This window comes from Amphiprion ocellaris, chromosome 10, assembly GCF_022539595.1.
Source record: "Amphiprion ocellaris isolate individual 3 ecotype Okinawa chromosome 10, ASM2253959v1, whole genome shotgun sequence".
Lineage (NCBI taxonomy): Eukaryota > Metazoa > Chordata > Actinopteri > Pomacentridae > Amphiprion > Amphiprion ocellaris.
The window spans coordinates 3,844,558-3,865,059 of NC_072775.1; the positions used below are offsets into that span (position 1 = coordinate 3,844,558).

Consider the following 20,502-nt stretch of genomic DNA (forward strand, 5'->3'; position numbering starts at 1 on the left):
TAAGGGATTAACTCTGTTGCTTCACTGTTAAATCACAGTTTCTCTGCTAAATTATGTTTTTTGATAAATAAGAAAAATACATAGGTTACAGTATGTGTGCACCTCAGGTTTTAAGGTTGGAGTCGTCTGTCTTCATGGAATATTAAAACATGATTCAGAGCTTCATTTTTATTATTTTATACAACATAAGTGAGTAAATCTTAGTGCATAATTACTTAATTAATTGCTACAATAACTACCTGACTGAGAAAACAATCCACAGAATGTAATCTTTGCTTACAGTCATGGTGAACACGGAGTTAGTCTGAACAAATCAAGTTAAAAAAAAAGATGAAATTTCAGAAAAAAAATATTTGTTTGGGCTTTTGTTCAACAAAAGCGACAAATCAATCGCAGTGCAATGATATTTCTCTAGCTGAAGATTTTTAACCAAACAATCAAAGCAGGGAAAAAGTGAACTCTGAATTAGGGATGTCCGATAATATCGGACCAATACTTGCATAAAAATGTAATATTGGTCAGTATCGTTCTCGGGGGTTTTTTGCCTGTCATGAAAACTGATAAAATAATGCCTGGATTTTGAAGGCATTTAACAAACTTATATATAGCGGGAGAGTCTGAACTGTTGTTTGAGACAATTAAAAAAATAAATGAATAAAAAATGACATAAATATGGCATTTTTTCCATAACTGAAGTTGAAGTAGTTTTCCTATTTTGCACAGGCAATGTTTACCTTTGAAAGTATGGAGATAACAGAATATTGTAACAGACTGATATTGTTGTTGATGCTGAGGCTTCAATGTTTATTGTTCAGTTCCAGATTTACCCAATGTCAGTGAACGTGCCATGTTTAGTTAGCTCACCTCTGATTGGCTGAGAGTCAGCAGTAGAGAGAGCTGGGAACGGCAGCTAATTCTGGAGCTAAGTTATGGGGTTTTTCTAGTTATTCTGGCGTTGGCTACGGTCCACAGTAGCCTGTGTGAAGGTTCAATAAACCAGCAGAGAACCAGATAAAGTCTCACTCATTCATCACAGAGGGTCACTACAATATGTTGACCTGTTTGTACAACTTGACCCATGTTGGTCAGTGTTTCTTCCTGTTCTCAGCGTTTTATTCTGTCTAATTTCACTTCCATGGAGACGAATTTCCTTTTCTTCCAAGCATCAGAAGAGTCTGACTTATGCTGGGAGCCATAATGAAGGACAAAAAGTTAGTGAATGTAGCACAATCCAAGGTGGAGTACAACCAGAGACATATTTGTCCGTTCTGCTCGTCAACTAGTTCCACATAACTAGTTCCCACGTAATGATGAAATGTCGTAGGTCGAGGACGTCGTAAACCGAGGACCACCTGTATATGGTGAACTGACGCTTAAATATATCAAAAACACTACAATATCTGCCAGAAAAGTCTCAGTCAACATTTTGCTGAGACTGCTCAGCCTTAACAGACTATACATGTGCATCAGTGCTATGAGCTGCACACAAACACGTTCTTGCAGATATGGGAAGAAGAGTCCAGATTACACGGACACCTAAAGGACATTTTTTTACTAATGTGAGCTGTGGTTATTAGATTTCAATGGTGGAAGCAGTCTGACAAACTTGCTGACAGGTCGGGAGCCACGTTCCTGCCTGGATAGCTGCTTCACTGAGAAGATAAAGATCTGGATGGCAAACTTACTGACTGGCTGGATAGGCGGCTTACGGGCTGGCTGGCTGGCTGTTTGTTTTCTTGCTGAATGACTGAGACCTTGTGGGATGTGAGGAATTTATGAGCTGGCAAGATGCCGAGAGAGAGAGAGAGTGGAAAATAGAGCAGAGGAGAGGAAGAACGCAGGGAGTTTTGCTTGGCTGGACTCAAAGGAAGCTGAGAGGAGGGTTTTTTTCCCTTCTTTTTGAGGCTAGAGGGAGCGTGGCAAACCACACACACTGCTGGAAAACCACACCGAGGAGAAAGAGGGGAGGGAAAGAGGAGAACAAAGACTGGAGGAGAGGAGGAGACTACCTAAAATTAAAAAAAAAAGAAAGAGAGAGGAGAAGAAGAATGGGGAGGTTTAGGGAGGAGGAAAGAAACTAAAGAACGCTGCTTCTCACCTCATTGTTGATATCAAACACTCCCTCCTGGATCTTCTCATAGATCTCCTTGGCTGTGTTGATGAAAGCCTGAGATAGAGACAGGAAGCCAGACAGACACACAGAGAGAGAGAGAGGAGAGTATTTAATTTAGGTTTGTATGTTGACTTCTATACATGAGACTGCTCAGCTCCTTGTTTTTACAGAGAAGCCTCACGTCATTAGGAATGCAAAACAAATTCAATGGAAGCTTCAGCAACACAACCAGGCTTTGACTTCCAGCCATCTGACTTTCCATTTCTCTTTCAGGCTTCTGTGCAACGAGTGGTTAAGGTTCCTGTCAAAAACTCTACAAAATTCATCTTACTGAACCTTAACTCTTGCAACCACGATGAACGACCGCTCCCTGTTTTAGTCACAGTTATGACAAAACTCGCCATCTGAATTGCTCAATCTTCAACACACGCTACGGTTAAAAAGCTTGGGTGTTTTTCAGTGAAGATAACATTAAATGAATCAGAAATCCAGTCGAGACATTGTTAATGTGGTAAATGACGATTCTAGCTGGAAATTTTTAATGGAATATCTCCATAGAGGTACAGAGGAACATTTCCAGCAACCATCACTCCTGTGTTCTAATGCTACATTGTGTTAACTAATGGTGTTGAAAGGCTCATTGATTATTAGAAAACCCTTGTGCAGTTATGTTAGCACATGAATAAATGTGTGAGCTTTCATGGAAAACACAAAATTGTCTAGGTGACTCCAAACTTTTGAACGGTAGTGTAGGTGCATCAGCCGCTGGAAAGAAACTCAGACATTCTCTATACCAGAGTCGGCTGCAGGACAGCTATGCATTCACAAGTTATGTCAGTGGAAAAACACTCCCAAAGACAAACAATATCCAAATATGGGGGTCATGAAACAGATGCATATGTAAGCACTTGTCAGCTGTTTGGTAGCATCAGTAAAGTAGAAGATGTCAAAGCTTCCCACAAGCACTTGAACACACCATACTGTATACAAGACTGGAAAATGATAATGTGGATAAAAATGAGCCATGAATTAAACAGAAACTGAAAAAAGTATACAGAATAAGGAAAATGTTTGGTGGCTGGAAAGAAAGTTTGATACGTTCCAAGCCTCTGATAGTTTGCTGTAACAACATGATTGGCTGGGTGAAAACCACATGCTTCTCAACCTCACTGAGAGACGGAAGCAACGCCATATTTAATGTGTACGCAAGTTACCAAATGTGATCACTTGTCCCAGGAAGGACCAACAAACGGTATCAGAACAACCCTTGGAAACTTCAAATTAGCTAGATGGGTGTCCACAACTCTTAGCTCGACTCATGTAAATGCTAAGCTAGGCTAAATACGGCCTGAAAATCCTCAACACATGGAAAGAAAATAAATAACTATTAAAGCCCCACTGATGCTGGATTTAAAAACTCAGACATTGAGTGGGTTAAGGATAAGTAGTTGGCTACATTTAATCACAACAGCTAACACAGTGCTAACGCTATGATATACCTGTAAATCTTAAAATAAAGTGCAGAACTTAAAAAAAAATAATGATGAAGCAACTTAAAACCATCTTTAACAATAGCTAAATCTCAAAAATGTAAAGAAAAGAACATTTTTACATTTTTTTCCTATCTTGTATCACTCCCCGTATATCCCTGCTGCTTAATGAGAGAACTGAGCTGCCAGTATTCTGAATCTGGTCTGAATGGTGTCAGGGTGGTTCTCAAACACATTTGGAGCTCATTGGTGAGTCTGGAACCAGATTTAGTTTGGATTATATTCATAGTTGAAAAGCTGACTTACAGCTGGATGTTCAGCCAAACATAGTCAGCATGTGCAGGGCGACTTTCCTCTCGGTGTCGCTTTTTATTTCTCTTTTTTGTCTGTCCCTCGCCTCTCAACTGTTTTCTGAATGCAGAGCTGTGATGTTTGGCGCCTGCAATCCAGAAACTTCATTGGCTGAGTAGCATCATGTGGGATGGCTGAACTCGTACCTAATTGGTCTGTGTGTTTCCTGAGCTGACAACCGATGCTGTAAACACTGGAAAAGCTGCGCCGGTAAAATAGAAGTGACCCTTCAAATTTAAAATCCCGTTACAATTTACTGATTACAGGTCTGGGTCCGTGTAAGATGGTGTCTGGGTCCGGATCTGGACTGCAGTCTGCCATTTAGTGACCTCTGGTTAAGGTGATACAATGGAAGAGCTTTGACTTTTGAGCAGATCAGAAATAATTCCATTTTTCATTTTTGTATTAACAGCAATTATGAGTTAACTGCTCCAGAAAAAGGCAGAAAAGCTAATTTCTGATCAAACACCCATATGGCTAGCATGTAACTGAGCCTGCATGTGAGGTGTTTAAGGGTCATTGGTAAATTTTAGCATCTGTCAATAGGCAGATGTTCAAAAAGTTCAGCCTGTGTTCTGTTTTCTAGCAGCAATATCAGACAAACTCAGTGAAAGACTGGTCAGCAAAACTAATATATTTTGCAAATATCACGTCACATGCAAACAAAGCTACTCATCAGCATGCAAAGTGAATTAATAGCTGAACCAAAATACAAATGGACGGCGACTAAATAAAGTACTGGTGCGAACAACCAAGAAATTTAGTATGTAGCACCAGTCAGTCTGGAGTCCTGACGTACAGAGTGTGAAACCCAGTGTGCCAAAAACACCAGCATGTCCGACTACATTCAGTCACATTTTGCAGCTTGAAAACCCGCCTGCTTTTCTGACCGTTCTGACCCACAATCCTCTTTTACATACGTCTCGCTCGAGTAACAAGCCAGAGCCACCAAGACGTATGACAGCTCACTTCACACTGCAGACTGTGACGGATGTATGAGGAAGACGGTCAAAGCTTGAGGCGCGTATTACGCTGAAGTAGTCCCAGTAGTATGAATACTGCATGTAACAGTACGCACTTTATAAAGGCAGCTGCACTGAAAGGTAGTTGGTATTTCTCTCCTGCAACTTCTTGTTAGCTGCACTGATACCAATACATCTGCTATTACTTACTATGACTGATTTATGAGTGTAGCTCCAATTAAGCACATCATGAGGTGTTGAGTAAGAGCTTAATTACCTCATTTATTAATCTGCAGCCTCTAAAAGCAAACAGTAAATATCTGCAGTTTTTGTTTCAACATCTGAAGGTTGTTTTTTTTTTTTACATTTCCCAGCAAGCAAAAAAAAAAAAAAAATCTCTCATTTGTTGTGGAGACACACGTTTGAATTCTGTCCAATAAAAACATCGACTTTTGCTAAATCTGCCCCTCCGGTCAAATGAATTCTGCCTCCCTTTCCCGCCGTGATGTCATACTGGTGTATTTTCATCTTGTCTAAGTATTCTGCAAGGTCATGCTGACCTCCTGAGGGGCCCTGTGGCAAAAATTTTGTTTGTGGCAATTTATTGACGCTCATTATAAATGTCAGCTTCATTATTTCCAGTCAATCACCAGGACAGGGGGGGCCCCGACAACAAATCTGACAATCAGTTAATCTTTTAAGCCATTTTTTGGATGTAAAAGTGGGAAAAACATAACATTACCAGATTCTCAAAGGTGGATATTTGGGAGTTTGTTGGTTTTTGATGATTGTAAATTCAAAATGTGGTGTTTTTTGACGGTTGGTTGAATAAAACAAAGCCATTTCAGTGAGTTTGCTTGGATTTTAATGAGTAATGTCGGGTATATTGCATGGTGTTCTGACATTTTAAACCTTAAATAACCAACAGTAAATGCTGTTAAGTGTCGGAGTTGCACAGAATGATGTCCTTGCACTGTTTGTCCAATACATGGAGCTCCAACTCCATACAATCATCAGTAACGTACAGGAGTAAGCTACAGCCAGGCAACATCACAGGAGTGGGCGGAGCCAACAGGTAAGTTTATAACGAAGTCATGAAATTAACAATGACTCAACATGTCTTTTCTACCTGTACTATAACCTACCTCCAATTTGCAGCAAAAAGAAATGCAAGACAAGATGGATTTCTTGACTCATTTATAGAGGTTTAAGGCTTTGTTGCATATACCTGTACTTGAAAATTCCTCTCTGTTGTAAAGTTAAACAAATAATAAAGGACAAAGTATTGTAAACACTAAAATGTTCTGCCTGTAATTCATATCTTTGTTGATGTACGCGTTTAGGGACCAAAAAAGAAGCTATTTTATTCTTTATATATTTTCTAAAATAATCATCTGATTAGTCCATTACCTTTTTTTTTTTCTGCCAAATATCGGAATCAGCATCAGCCTCAAAAAATCCATATCAGTCAGGCCCTAAATACGACCTCGCAAGATGTTTATTAATAAATTAACCTTACAATACATTAGCTTTATGTGCTAAAAAACGTAAAGAGGTACACAATTAAACAAAACTTGCAACTAGTAATTTTTTTTTAGACAAAAACGCTGTTTTGTGGGGACCTAAAATGCCTGAGACAAACATGATTGTGAGAAGTCTACCTCTTCCAGTGCACGTTTGCGTAAATATTCTTAAATTTTGTGTTGCTAGCATCCTTGTGTGTATTTTTTCTTATTTATATGGTATATATAGTGTATATATCTTAAGTCTTTGATTTATAGATGTGTTCTCTTGCTTTTCTTACTGTCACTTTGCTTGCAAATTTCCCCTTGTGGGACTAATAAAGGATATTCTATTCTGGACATTTTCGAGGCTTTTACAAGTTTAGGTGATACGAGTGAAGACCTTGCTAGAAGATGCAGTTGCCCTTTCAAGCAGATCAGCGATAAGATCTGAGCAGAACGCACAAGCAGACGATACACAATCTGTCTTCTGTCTCCAACACACACACAGCACTTTACTGACAGCACTGCCAGGATCAAAGATGATTGAATAAAGTGGAATTAAGCTCCCTGAGCGACCAGGCTATGACTACGGTATCGATGCATCGGTCTCCGGGGACCATCTCTTGGTTTTTGTGTCTCTGGGGTTTAAACTGAAGAGCGACTGGGATAAACTAGAGATCTGACATCAGCGCCGATAACACACACTTCAGTCTGTGGAGGCTCATTGGACTCCACACACATAAGTAATAGCATATAAAAATAAGCTTTTTCGGGCCAGAAAAAGTGTGTTCGGGAACTGAAAATATGTCCTGAACTTCTATCTGACACCCTGTCAGAAATAGACTGAAGGAGCCCAAGGGTGCTCTCTGGTGTACTCTGCCCTGTTCACTCCTGTCCTCTTTCCTTCCTTCAACGCATCACTGCACCTCTTGTTCCTTCACGTCTTCTTACACTTTCTTTTCCTGAGCGTGGCTAATGGAAGTTCGGATATGTGCAGATCGTAAAGAAGAGCGGAAATAAAAAGAAGAGGTGGAAAACGAACACAGAAGATATGTAGAGGATGGTAGCAGATGGTAAAGCAGCAGTGTAGGGGTGACAGCAAAGTAATGAAAAGAGATGGGAAAAACATTAAACTGAGAAATGAAAATAGAAAGTAGAGACAAGAGGAGAAAATGAAGCTGAAGTGGGCTGAGGATAGGATCTCTATGAAGGAAGGATGGAAATGGGGGGATGAGAGAAGACGCTTTCAGGAATCTCTCTCTATCTGTCTCTAAGGACCATCCCATCAGTCCCGGTGTCCACCCACAGACCCTGACGACAAACCCAGCCGCCTGATTGGCTGCTGGATGTCGCTGAGGGGAGGCGGGGTGGAGGTTATGAATATGTATGAACTATAACTGGTTGATATACTGCTGGAGAGGGGAAGGGAGATGATGGGAGGAAGGAAAAAGAGGGGGGAGGAGGAAGAAGAAGAAGAAGTGAATGAAGGAAGGCAGGAAGACATGTTGGATGGAGGAGGGGGGGAGGAAAAAGGGATGCGAGTGGGAGGGGGAGGTGAGAGGTAAAGAGCAAATGATGGACGTCGAGGGATGAGGAGGGATGGAGCGAGGAGAGATGAAGGGAAGGGAGGAGAGGAGTGGTATCAGGAGGATTCAGAGGACACTAATGAGACAAATTAATCATACCACACACACACACACACACACACACACACACACACACACACACACACACACACACACACACACACACACACACACACACACACACTAATGCGCACACACACACACACACACACACACACACACACCCACACCCACCCATCCCCCTTCATCTTAACCCCAGAGAGCTCTACTCGACAGTGGTGTGGGTGTGTGTGTTTGCATGATATAGGCCAGGCGAGAGTGGGTAGAAAAAAAAAATCAATGTAAACACACAGACACACACACTCACGCACACACACACACATACACTCACGCGCACTCTGCACGGTGCCTCTGGCTGGCATGCTGCGCTGTGTAGGATGGGATTATTTATGTGATTGGATAAGTGAGAAAGGGGTCCCGCAGGACAACGCCATGCATTCATTACACACAACAACACCAGGGGTGTGTCTCTGCAAGGGGCGGAGAGGCATGCTAACCGTGCTAACTGTGGCTCATGACGCTAATGTGCGGAGCTGCCGGGGTTAGACTATGGCACGGGGATCTGTGGTGCTACAGGTCAACCAGGAGGCTCGCCTGAAGTCCGATAATCCTTTCCAGGGTTTCTACAGAAATCAGCCAGTCAAATTTATAGCTTATTAATGACATTTTAATGCTGTACTGTTTTTTGTAAAAGATGATTTTTCTTTGAAAATTGTCCCTACATTTCACTATTTCTGAATCCAGAAACCACCCCTGACCACCCAATTATTGCAATGCTTCGGCATGTTTACGCAGATGCACATATCTGATGAATCACAGTCTATAATTATATATAATATTAATTATTGTCAAACATTTTTCTTGAAAACTGCAGAAAGAATTTTTAATGCCACTGAGAATCAAATTTAATGATTTTTAATGCCATTTAAGGCCTTACTTGTCACAAAATCAACTTAATGACTATTAATACTTTTTAATACCCTGCACAAACCCTGCTTTCAGAGGGAGCATTTAGATGTCACAAATACAAGAAATAAATAAACACAGGAAGTAAAAAATAGATTTTGACAGCTAAAATAAAAATAAAGAGGATTGTGCTTATGTTTTTATTGTTAATACAGACGTCCCTCGCTATACTGTGGTTCGCTTTTCGGGGTCTCACTGTATCGCGCATTTTTAAACTGCATTTGGTACCACGGGATTTTGCGGTATATAGGTATTTTATATATTTATTAGTAAGATAATACATACAATTACAATTACAAAGAGGTTAGTAGCAAAATAGAAGTAAAATAGAAATAACAAGGAATACAAAGTACAAAATGCAAGTTTCTAGAACACAATAAAACACAAACACTAAAATCACTGTAACACTAACATAAACCACAATAATGTCATTTAAACACCCTGAACTCCCATGGTGCATTGCAGCACAACAGTTCAGTTATAGCGACCAGCTCTGTGATCGCTACATTCTTTTAATTATTTTTGCGGTAAAATAAGCATTTTCTAGATTAAAAATTGAAAACAATATAAAAAATATATTTAAAAAAAATAATTTAAACATTTTGAAGAATATTTAATGGAAATAAAATGCGTATCATTAAGCGACTTGTGCGGTGTTTGGGGGTTTATAAAGCCTTAAAATATATATAAATAATAAATATGGTCACTGCTTCAAGGAGGGACCACTGTACACATCTAGCTACTTTTACTACTTTTTAATTTTATGCTGAATAGCATGAAAAATGGCTAAAAGCAGGAAGAACTCAAAGTATTATTTTGTGCAGTAGGACACAGTTAAATAATCACTAAAGGAAAAACTAAAGTAGATTTTCTTTGATTATATATTTTGGGAAAACTTCAAAAATTTGGAATCAACGTGCAACAGTTTTCCAATACTGGAGGTAAAAATATTGGCTGAACATGCTGTAGATATTTTACGATTTACTTTCATAATGCTAGTTTCCTATTTGCTTTAAGGAAACACAGCTCGTAGTTCCTGAATTTTTGTCATGTGACTGTTGGTTACAGCTGAGTCATTAATTTGCTGTAGACGCTAGCTTTTTTAAAAAATATTTTTGAAGACGTACGGACAGCAAAATGACTTGATAAAATATCCCAATTTTCAGCTTAGATTTGAGTATTAGCTGGAAAGTTGAAAGTCTGATGATTCGTTCTGTTTTTACACTTTATGGCTGATAAGTAGTGTCATTCTGGTGATTTGTTTTTAAAGATAACGTGCCTTTCAAACCAGCTGGAGGTTGTTTTGGGTTCAGAGGATTAATCATTTAGCCTCCACAGTAATAAAGAGAACCTCAGTTGCTGTAATGAGGAAGTCTTCTGTGTGTTGTTTCTGTTAATTCTGGGACCACTTGAGGAATTTCCTGTCAACAATTTGGCACAATTTTTCTTTGCATCATGTTTCTGGTGACACCACTACTAGTAAAAACAAGGTGAATAGTGAATCTAAATGCACTGAACGGCTGTTAAAGGATAATCAGGAGCACAGAAGAGTCTTAAGAGGCTCATTTAGTTGTTGAAACATTTCTGCACATTTTTTTATAACAGCAAACTTTCAGCATCTAATATAGTCATAATAAGACAGAAAAAAAACGCCTTATCTCCTAGGTTACTTCAGAAACCCAGAAAATATGTGGGACCTAAAAACAGAACTGGCATGAATGGCATCCCTTTCGAAACAGCATGGAGTCTATGAATTCTTTATAGGCTTTTGAAATTAGGTTGGGATTTGAGCATTTTATTCACCCCAAATTTGAATACAAATAAAACCATCTGGAAGAAAAAAAACATTCTGTCTGCAACCACCATCTTTGTTTTGACTCAGAAACAAAAGGCGCAACTTGGGGAATGGGTTACAAATCTGTTTATCATTCAGTGGACAGAATTTATTTTGTTTCATCCAGATGGTTAGAAGAGTCTTTAGGGACTCTAGAGATACTTTATCACTGTGATCTGAATGTATGTTTATGCATGAGAGGTACAACCTGGGGCTACAGTCATGCTAGGAGCTCTGCGAGGCTGCCGATGCTAGCGCTGGCATGCTAAGAATGACAATGCTAACATGCCGATGATTAGCAGGAATGGTGGTTAACATGCTCATCGTCTTGTTTAGAGGATTACCAAGCTAACGGTTACTACAGGGGGTCCTCGACTTATGTTGGAGTTCCGTTCCTACAGATTGACGTAAGTCGATTTTCGCCTTAAGTCGGAACTCCGGCAAAATTGTAATCAAAGCTGTTACGTGCATCATGATATTGATCAGTTCTTCATAAAAGTCATGAATACCAACGACTTTCATGCATGTATGAATCGTTTTACAAGAAGATAACAGAATATCTTGCACTGTTTTTACAACTTGATCTAATAATGTTGATGCTCGTCGGTGTTTCGTGCAGTTCCGAGTGTTTTATTAAATCTAATTTCACTTCAATGGTGTGCTGTGTTAAGGCAGAATGATCGATGTACTTTTATTTTGAAAATGCCTTTATTTTGAAGTTGTCTGTTGACAGTTGTCACTTCCTGTCCACTATCTTGATGTTTAGCTTTACACAGATAGTACTTTTCTGGATGCACAGCTCTACTTTGTAAACGCCACAGAGGCAACGTAATTAATTTCATGTTTGGACTTACTGGTTCAGTTAAAAGGATTTATTTACATGCATCTATGTTGTTTTATTCTGTTTTGGTTGCAGTTTTCTAGTTGGACAGCTGCAGCTTTTACCATCACCATTTTCTTTGCCATCAGAAGAGTCTGACTTAAGCTTGGTAGCCATAATGAAGGGCAAAAAGTTAGTGAATGTAGCACAATCCAAGGTGGCGTACAACCGGCGAATGGAAACAAAGCCGTCTGATAGCACCGCGTGACGACGTATTCATCCGCTCCGCTTGTCAACTAGTTCCACATAACCAGTTCCGACGTAACGACGAAACGCCGTAGGTCGAGGACGTCGTAAACTGAGGACCCCCTCTACTTCATTGTGAAAAAAACACAAATTTAAGGCAGTGACAGCACTAGAGAGGAGGTCACAGCATCACAAATCTATCTCAGTTCACCTTTACTGCTGTTCTTACATCAACAATAGCAAAAACATGCGCATTGATGTGGCATTAAGTCAGAATTTCTCATTAGAACCGTCAATTCTATCACACTGACTCGTATGTAGCGTATCAAACTACTTCAATATGGGCCCAAAACACAAATCTAAGTATCAATGATTTCTCTTCAACAACTTGCTCAACACAAACCACCACTACATCCGGCAGATGGTTTGGTGATTAGAAACACTTCCTGACATAAATCTCGACATATTCAGTGATATATTACAGTCTACAGTGGAGTCGCTTCATGCCTGCATTGTGCGCTAAACAGAGTTCCAGCTTCAGCTACAGACGTCAACAGGCAGCACTGATAACTGTGAAAGAGCAGATAATATGTGTGGAATTCTAGCCTGGCCAGAAATTTATATGTGGAGGAAACAACTGTTTAGCATTAGCGTTGACCTTCAAGGACACATCTCAGATAGACGGGCAGCGTTTAGAGCAACTTGAAACTTTGCGTGAGCCGGCAGCCTTAATTGATGTATTAAGTTTATTGCATGTGAGTCCATGTGTGTCTGGGATTACCTCCTCTACATTAGAGGCAGTCTTGGCTGAGGTCTCCATGAATATGAGGCCATGTTCTCTGGCAAATGCTTCACCTTCCTCTTTCTTCACCTCTCTCCTCGACTCCAGGTCACTAAAACACACACAAACACATCGATGCAATGACATAAGATGTCATCAATCTGGAAAAAAACAGCCGGGAAATCAGCCAAGAAGCAGAAAAGATGACACAAGACGGATCACATTAATCCTGACGAATTATGTGCAGCAAAAAGAGTGATATTTCACCAAATCTGTACAAGAAGCTCAGGCTGGATGACTAAATTTGGCAGAATAAATTAACATTTTTTCCAATATTCTGAACAAGGACAAGAGCATCTGTTCATCGTGATGGATCGCTGACTCAGACTCTGTTGTTTTGATTAAAATCCTTTTCCTTATTGAGCTGTGTGCTTTGCTTTTAGCGCGCTAATATGCTAAATTGGCCAAATTATACAATTCAACCTAAAATCCTATTAAAACCTTTGTGTTATTTGAAAAGAAATAGCAAAACTACAATCAGTTTCAAGGTGTAATTGTATCACTTTTTTGACACAACTTGGGTCATTGCTCTTACATAACTGTTATGTAACATCAAGTGCAATGTGAGCAAGTAGTTTTGTCAATAACAAGCTGATGTGTGTTGCAGAAGTGAACTTCCTCATCTGATTTTGACATGAGTGTGTATTTACCAAAGCAGAATTAGCACTCCACACGGTAGCACTCTCTTAACATAACTTTATCTTACAAAGTGGTGTGTTACGTAACCTCAGGTACAGAGTGAACCACATGTAGCAGAAAGCAGAAGTTATTTAAATTTGACCAAAATGACACGTTTAACTCGAGCTAGTGTGAAGCGGTTTTGATTTGGTTAACTGTGAAGACTAGCTCTGGGGGTAAAATTAAAATTAGGACCAGATCCAGGAATAAAAGTGTCCCAGCGTGCTTGGACAAATTTTAAACAGGCCATTGTTAGACAGCACAATGTTCTTACACACCACTGATGGCTGCCACACATTGTTGATGGTCCAGCCTTATGTAGGGCAGTGTGTACCCTTCAGTGTGCAAGAAAAAAAAAACCATCGTACCTCTTGTTGCCAATGAGCATGATGACCATATTGGAGTTGGAATGTTGGCGGGCGTCCTCTAACCAGGTTGTCAAGTGGTTGAAGGTGTCCCTTCTGTGAAAACAAGCACAGATTTCAGGTTTCACTCTGACTGCACTTTGATGAAACTGAAAGCATTACAAATAAAGCACCTGTTGTCACACAGACGCACACGCCGAGGTCGCATTTTTACTGATTTTGCTCTCCCTTGTAAAACTGGGAATCATGTGCATGTCTCTTCCTTTTGTTGTTTGAAACCATTTAAACAGAAAAAACAGCTCATCTCATCTTCTTTGGCACATATTAAAAAAAAAACAAATCAAAGAGTCAAGTCCACGTTAGTGCACATTTGTTGGTAATGAGATGTTAGGCTATAAAATACTCATACCATGAAGCTTTGTCATCTTTTCACAGTAAAAAGACGTTACAGCAGATCAGGAAAGTGGATGAGAACTAGCGCTGCTGTTTTTTTTTTTGTAGCTTGAGCTACAAAAGGCAGCTTTTCACTGCAGGAAATAGAGGCAAACTCAAGGTGAATTTAGAAAAAAAATAGAATAGAATAAATAGTTGGTCCTTTCAGGCTTTCTATTTTCAGATTCAATACACTCCATACACACTCAACCATATGTAAGATATAGAATGATGGGTTTGTTGTATTAGCCTATGTGGTGACGTTTATGTAGAAGATGGCGATGTTGAGAGGAGAAGACTGCAACTTGATGAGTTCAAAAATCAGAACGGTCTTGTCCGAGTTTCACCACCAAGCATCAAGACCCAAACAGCGACGTTTCAGGGCCAGTCAAAAATACTTAAAATGGAGTAGGTACTTGTTTCTCTCCCAAAAATGGCCCTGAAAAACGTTCTACAAGGATGATTCTTGTGTTGGAACATGCACCAAGGTTCATGCCACCATAAAAGATCCTACAAGTTAATGCAGTTGGAAAAAAAGTAGGGATGTCCGATGTTGGCTTTTTTGCCAATTACCAATATGTCGATATCGTTGAACTCTCAATTTCCGATTCTGATATCAACCGATACTGATATATGTGGGATATTTAACTAATTCTAGGTAACATCACATATCTCCTGTGGTGGAATTAACACATCATGCCTCATTTTGTTGTGATGCCCCAGTGGATGCATTCTCAGATGCAACAAGGCTTCCAAATGCAAACATTGTCTGAGCAAAATAAGAAAACTACCTCAACTTAAGTTATGGAAAAAATGCCATATATTTTTTCTTTTTTTTAATTGTCTCAAACAACAGTTCTCACTCTCCCTTCCTCCCTCTATGAGTTCGGCAAATGCCAGCGAAATCCAGGCATTATTTTATTGGTTTTCATGATAGGCAAAAAAAACAATAATGATATTGACTGATGTTACATTTTTATGCCAATATCGGGTGGACATCGCTGGTCTTAAGTCTCTCTAGAGGTTGTAATGTCCACTGTTCTCCATAGCAGGAATTATAACTAGAAGAAAAAAATTTACTTTAGAACAAAAAATTGGTGAGTTTTATGGACATGGAGGAGACTAAGTTAAAATGATGAAAGTATTGGTGTTCCCTCACAAAATATTTGCTCAATTCATGAAAATTTCAAGGTTTTTATTTCATGTATTCTGTTTGTGTTGCTGATATGTCTTAACAATATGAACAGGTGGTTGAAAGAAACACTAGAGGAGGGATAACACTAAAGAAAGGAATGAGACATGGACTTGTTCGGCGTATATTTCTTAAAACTCAAGACTACAGTGATTGTGCTGCCATCATGTATCCACATCTGGCAGGTGGAAACATGGTGAGGAAAGGATGCTCATAATATTATGGGCTGTCTAATCACTGGGTGCATTTCAACGTCCATACTACATAGTATGCCAGGAAATGATTTAGCATGTCCAAATACATGCTATGTTGAATATGGTAAGCCAAAAATTTACTGATTTTCTTCTACATCTGATCAGATTTTGATTCTGTCCCACAGTTGTGCAGCTGTGGTCGAATGTCTTGCACGAGTATGAACACATGACAGCTAATTTCGCACTAAAGCTGCAACAGTCAAAGCTCAAGGTGCATTTTTATGACAAAATATATGTCCAAATTGTATTCCTACTTCCTGAAACAATACATAGTTTGTGAGGGTGACTGTAGCATGTGCTTAAGGTAAAAAGAAAAATCTATAACGTAGCCGCTGATGTTCCTAAATGCAGCTTAGACTGCGTACGATTGGTTGTGTTACCTTGTGATGTCATAGACTAACAGTGCTCCTGCTGCTCCTCTGTAGTAAGACCTGGTGATGGACCGGAACGACTCCTGACCAGCCTGAAGAAACACATACATATATTAATAAACAGAAATTGAAACCTGAATAATTGAACCGTCCACCGACACCAGCAGATCCTGTGGGTTTCTAACGGCTTTAACTCTGCTGCAGCTCGACTCTGGCTTCACAGGCCTCAAACACACCTTCCAACCAGTTCTAATGGAGCTTTCTGTGCGTATTATGTGTCAGTCCTGATTCTCTAACAGACTCCAGCTCTGGGTTTTCAGTCAGCTGCAGAGAGAACAGGACAGAGCAGAGCCTGTAACCAGATACAATGGATTTCTCTCTTTCATTCTCCATCTATCTGTCACAATCCCTTTCTTTCTGTCTGCTTGTGAGTCTAACCTCCCAGTTTCTCCATTTATGATCAACACAGAAGGTCACATTACAGAATATGGATTAGACTTGCAGCATTTGTCACACCAGGTCACCTTGTTCTTTCTCTCCACCTTTTTCCATTATTATCCCCTCATTGTCTCACCTTTACTGGGTCTTCCTCCCATCACTCATCTTTTCATTCTTCCTCTATGAATCCCGGGGCCTCCCCTCTTTTCCAGCAGTGCTTTCACCATCTAGCGTTCTTACCACCCCCCTCACCACCACCATGCAACGTCTATTCTTCCTCTGTCTCCGTCCAGTGTACAGTAACAATGTTGTCTGTGTTTGTCCGGGCCGGAGGAGAAAACAAAACACTGCTCTATCCTAGCAGCTGCGAGCCCAGCGCTGCTCTGACCTCATCTGAACAAGCAGACAGTCAGGCAGGCAGGAACAGTCAGTCGGTGAATCATTCAACGAGTCGGAGGACCGGAGTGCCAGTTTGCCACCCAGGAACCCACTCTGCTGGTCAATGAAGCTGCTGGTTATTGAGTGAGACAGCTAGCCGGCCAGGTGAGCCACTCAGCAAAAAAAAAAAAAAAAAAAAAAGCAGTTCAGATGTTGTCAGTCAGTCAGTGAAGTAAACACGAAGTTATCTGGCCACCGGAACAGTCAGTAAGTCATGGAGCAGTCAACCAGCCGGTAATGCTATTAGTGAATAAATGATAAATAAGGGTGAAAGAGAGGGAACGCTGTGTCTGTCTGCCATCTGGCCAACAGGCTTGTGTGCAGAAACACACACTCACAAACACACACTTATTCATATAGCAAGTGCGGCCTACACAAAGATCCAAATGGTTTCTCTCGCTGTATTAAACAAACCAGTCATCAAATGACAGCCACTGTGCCCCGCTTGTTTTCACTGCGACTGGGATTATTCCACACCTGCACCACCAGGTGAGGACAATTAGGTATCTGGTGGGGACAGAAAACGTGTAGCAGTGGAGGATTTGTGAATCAGGACTGACATGCTGCAGGCCTTTACTGCTCAAACACCTCAAACTGATTTTCTCATAGAGCTCTGACTCCACCTGCTGGTCAACTGCTGAACTGCACATAGAGAAAACCACAGTGATCAGATTATAACCTTTTTATGGGACTGTCCCAATGTTCACACCAGTATGACACCTGATGCTCACTTTTCCTGCTTTGAAATGGTATTCAAAGGTAAAAGGTGCTTTCCTGCACAGAAAAGGAATCTTTAGGGAATCAATTGGCAGTTTTGCCCTCCAAAAACATTCCCTTCTTGCTGGGTTCTGACACCTTTAGGGCTTGCAGTAATGAACATGTCTGATTAAGTGCAGCAGTATTTTACGTGGCGTCGCTCTACAGCTGACAGTTTTTTTAAACCCTCGTGTTGACCTGCGAGTCAAAATTGAACCGTTTAAAAGTTTTAAAATGTGGGGGAAAAAATATATTTTCACAGTGAAACTTCTGATGTCCACATTTTCAACATTTTTGGGAAATCTTTGAACATTTTTTGGTGGAAAAAAGAAATGTTAAAATGTTTCTTAACAACATTCACAAAAAAATCTAACAAAATCCAGCGAAATTCACTGGATTTTGGTTTTACTGATATATATGTAATCACATTATTTATTTTTAGGCTTTTTTTTGGAAGATTTTTACTCATTTTTTGAAAATATTTACAAGAATTTTCTTGCTAAATTTTCAAATAAAACTTTTAAGGGAAAGTTTTAAGGAATTATTGGAATTTTTGTCCTGAAGGTTTTGCAAATTTTCAGAAATTTGGGCAATTATTTTGCTGAATTTCTGGATTTTTTTCAGACAAGGAAACAATATTTTTTGGGGTGCCCGTAAGTGAAGACAACAGGAGGGTTAAATAGTTTGTGACCGACATATCATCAGGTTGAAGCAGCCTAATAGATTTCAGATTTCAGATCAAAGGCTGTACTTCAGTATTCTGTGCATGTTAGCTGTGTTATAAATGTGTGTGTCACATTCAGCTTCCTTTAAAACTGTGTGGACAACGTTCATCTGTCAAGTTATTCAAAACTGGAAATGCTGGTAAGGGTTAAGGAAAAATGAACCTCAGGACATAAAAATGTCTCAATAAGTCAATGCATGGATCAGTAAAAACAACAACAAAAAAATATTTAGGTCAAAAAAAATTTGACCTAAATATTATTGATAATGTTTAGAAACGACAATGCGTTTATGTCTTATGGCTTGCTAATTATAACTGCACAGTAATTTTGTTCAGCTCCCGTTGTTTTACATGTGTTTATAAATAAATCTGACTTGACACGACTATGAGTGACGGCAGAAGTTATCGTGTTTGTTGTCACTTAATCTCAGTAAATCAATTCTTGTTGAAAAACACATTCCTTCACTAAATTGTTAACAGGAATAATCCATTTAAGTTGGCATGTTCTGTCTCCCCAACAAACAGTAAACCTCAGTGCTTTGAGAGAATTTGATTTAATGTCATTATTCATCTTAATTCTCCTCTCAGTTTCTAAATGCGTTTGTTTTTCACTTACATTGATCATGAATGACAAACCTCACGTCATTTAACACCGACATCCTCAATAATCAAATGTGACCTGGTGAGATCTGGTCTGGAAACACAGACACTTGACTACTTGCAAGAACTGCAAGTGAGACACTTGATTTTCTTCACCAGCATGGAAAATATTCTAAAGTCAAAGGAGGATGTAGTACAGAATTCATAAAGGGAGGTAATGTCTGCCGGAAATCATTTCTTAAATAAATATTTGTGTATATTTATCCCTCAAAAATGTCATTTACCAAATAGAATTCAATATTAAAAACTAAAAACTGACTTCAAAACACTAAAAAGTTCTCTCCTTACCTGCAGCTCATCAAATTCTTCTTCATATTTAGGTTTTCATTAGTTTTGGGGATAGCTAAAGCTCTTTAATAAACTCTAAAACAAGGAGAGGTTTATTTTTAAACATGAAAAATGCTGGCAGGCTGACAGCAAACCTTCTGGTTATTTAACAGGCCTTTGAGCGTAATATTTTTATAATCCATATCTAATCTTCAACCCATCCCAGAACCTTTGTCTATGAGAGCTTCTGAAGTCCCATGTTTTCCTAATGAACTCAAATATTTATATTAAATATCACTGAGATTCCCTAATTAAGGACTTCTTCAGATTCCTTTATATTTACATATTTTTTGTGGCATTACCACCACTTTGCATTTATGTTAAAAACTTAAAAATTTGAGACCTTTAAAAGTTGCATATCAGAGACTTCAAAACCTTTACAGACTCACATTTAAGAAAATTAATGCAAGATGTTTGCAGTTTTGCAAGTTCAGTGATTAAACTAATAGTAACTGATAGATATCTTACCGTATCCCAGATCTGCAATTTGATCTGTTTGCCATCTATAGTGATCATCCTTGCACCAAACTCCACACCTAGAGACAAAAACCACAGAAGAATTAGAAGCAGAATTAATCAAAAGATCCTGCTGCTGCTTATTAATGACCCACAGTAGTTATTTTAAATTTGAATAAAGAGATAAAGAGCAAAAATCAATCACTATGACCATTATTAGATGGAGCTGGACTTTGTGTATTATTGTGACAAACAGAAAGGGGACAAAAAGAAGAGGAAATGCCAAACAAAAGACAGAGTGGGACATAACGTAACTCTGTGCGAAAGTTTTTTTCAATGCATGTGACAATTTTGCATAAACACAAGCAATATGTCACACAGATTAGGAGATTTGATTTTTTTTTAGCAGCTCATGCTCAGCAGATGGGTTAAACAGTAGTTTACCTCTTAAATTTAGACTGAAATCACATTCCTGTTCTCACGTTGTCTTGAGGCTGACCAGCTTTGCTTCTCCTCTACCTCTACAAATTAATAGCACTAAAATATAGTTCTCAATTCTTAAAGCTGCAATCAGCAAAAAGCTGGTGATAAGTGGACGTAATGGTGTTTTCTCAACCGTACTGTATTAGCAGGTGTG

General features: G+C 39.3%; 1 protein-coding gene across 1 annotated transcript in view; it reads right to left on the bottom strand.

Annotated features, from left to right (window-relative positions):
• The window catches only part of rab2a (RAB2A, member RAS oncogene family), a 41,078-nt gene that overhangs the window by 7,102 nt on the left and 13,474 nt on the right, over positions 1 to 20,502 (bottom strand). The window contains exons 3-7 of the mRNA XM_023291819.3: positions 19,878 to 19,945; positions 16,076 to 16,158; positions 13,821 to 13,913; positions 12,715 to 12,826; positions 2,099 to 2,167 (exon numbers count right to left, since the gene is read on the bottom strand). Coding sequence (XP_023147587.1) covers positions 2,099 to 2,167; positions 12,715 to 12,826; positions 13,821 to 13,913; positions 16,076 to 16,158; positions 19,878 to 19,945 — 425 coding nt within the window. The remainder of the gene's footprint in view (positions 1 to 2,098; positions 2,168 to 12,714; positions 12,827 to 13,820; positions 13,914 to 16,075; positions 16,159 to 19,877; positions 19,946 to 20,502) is intronic.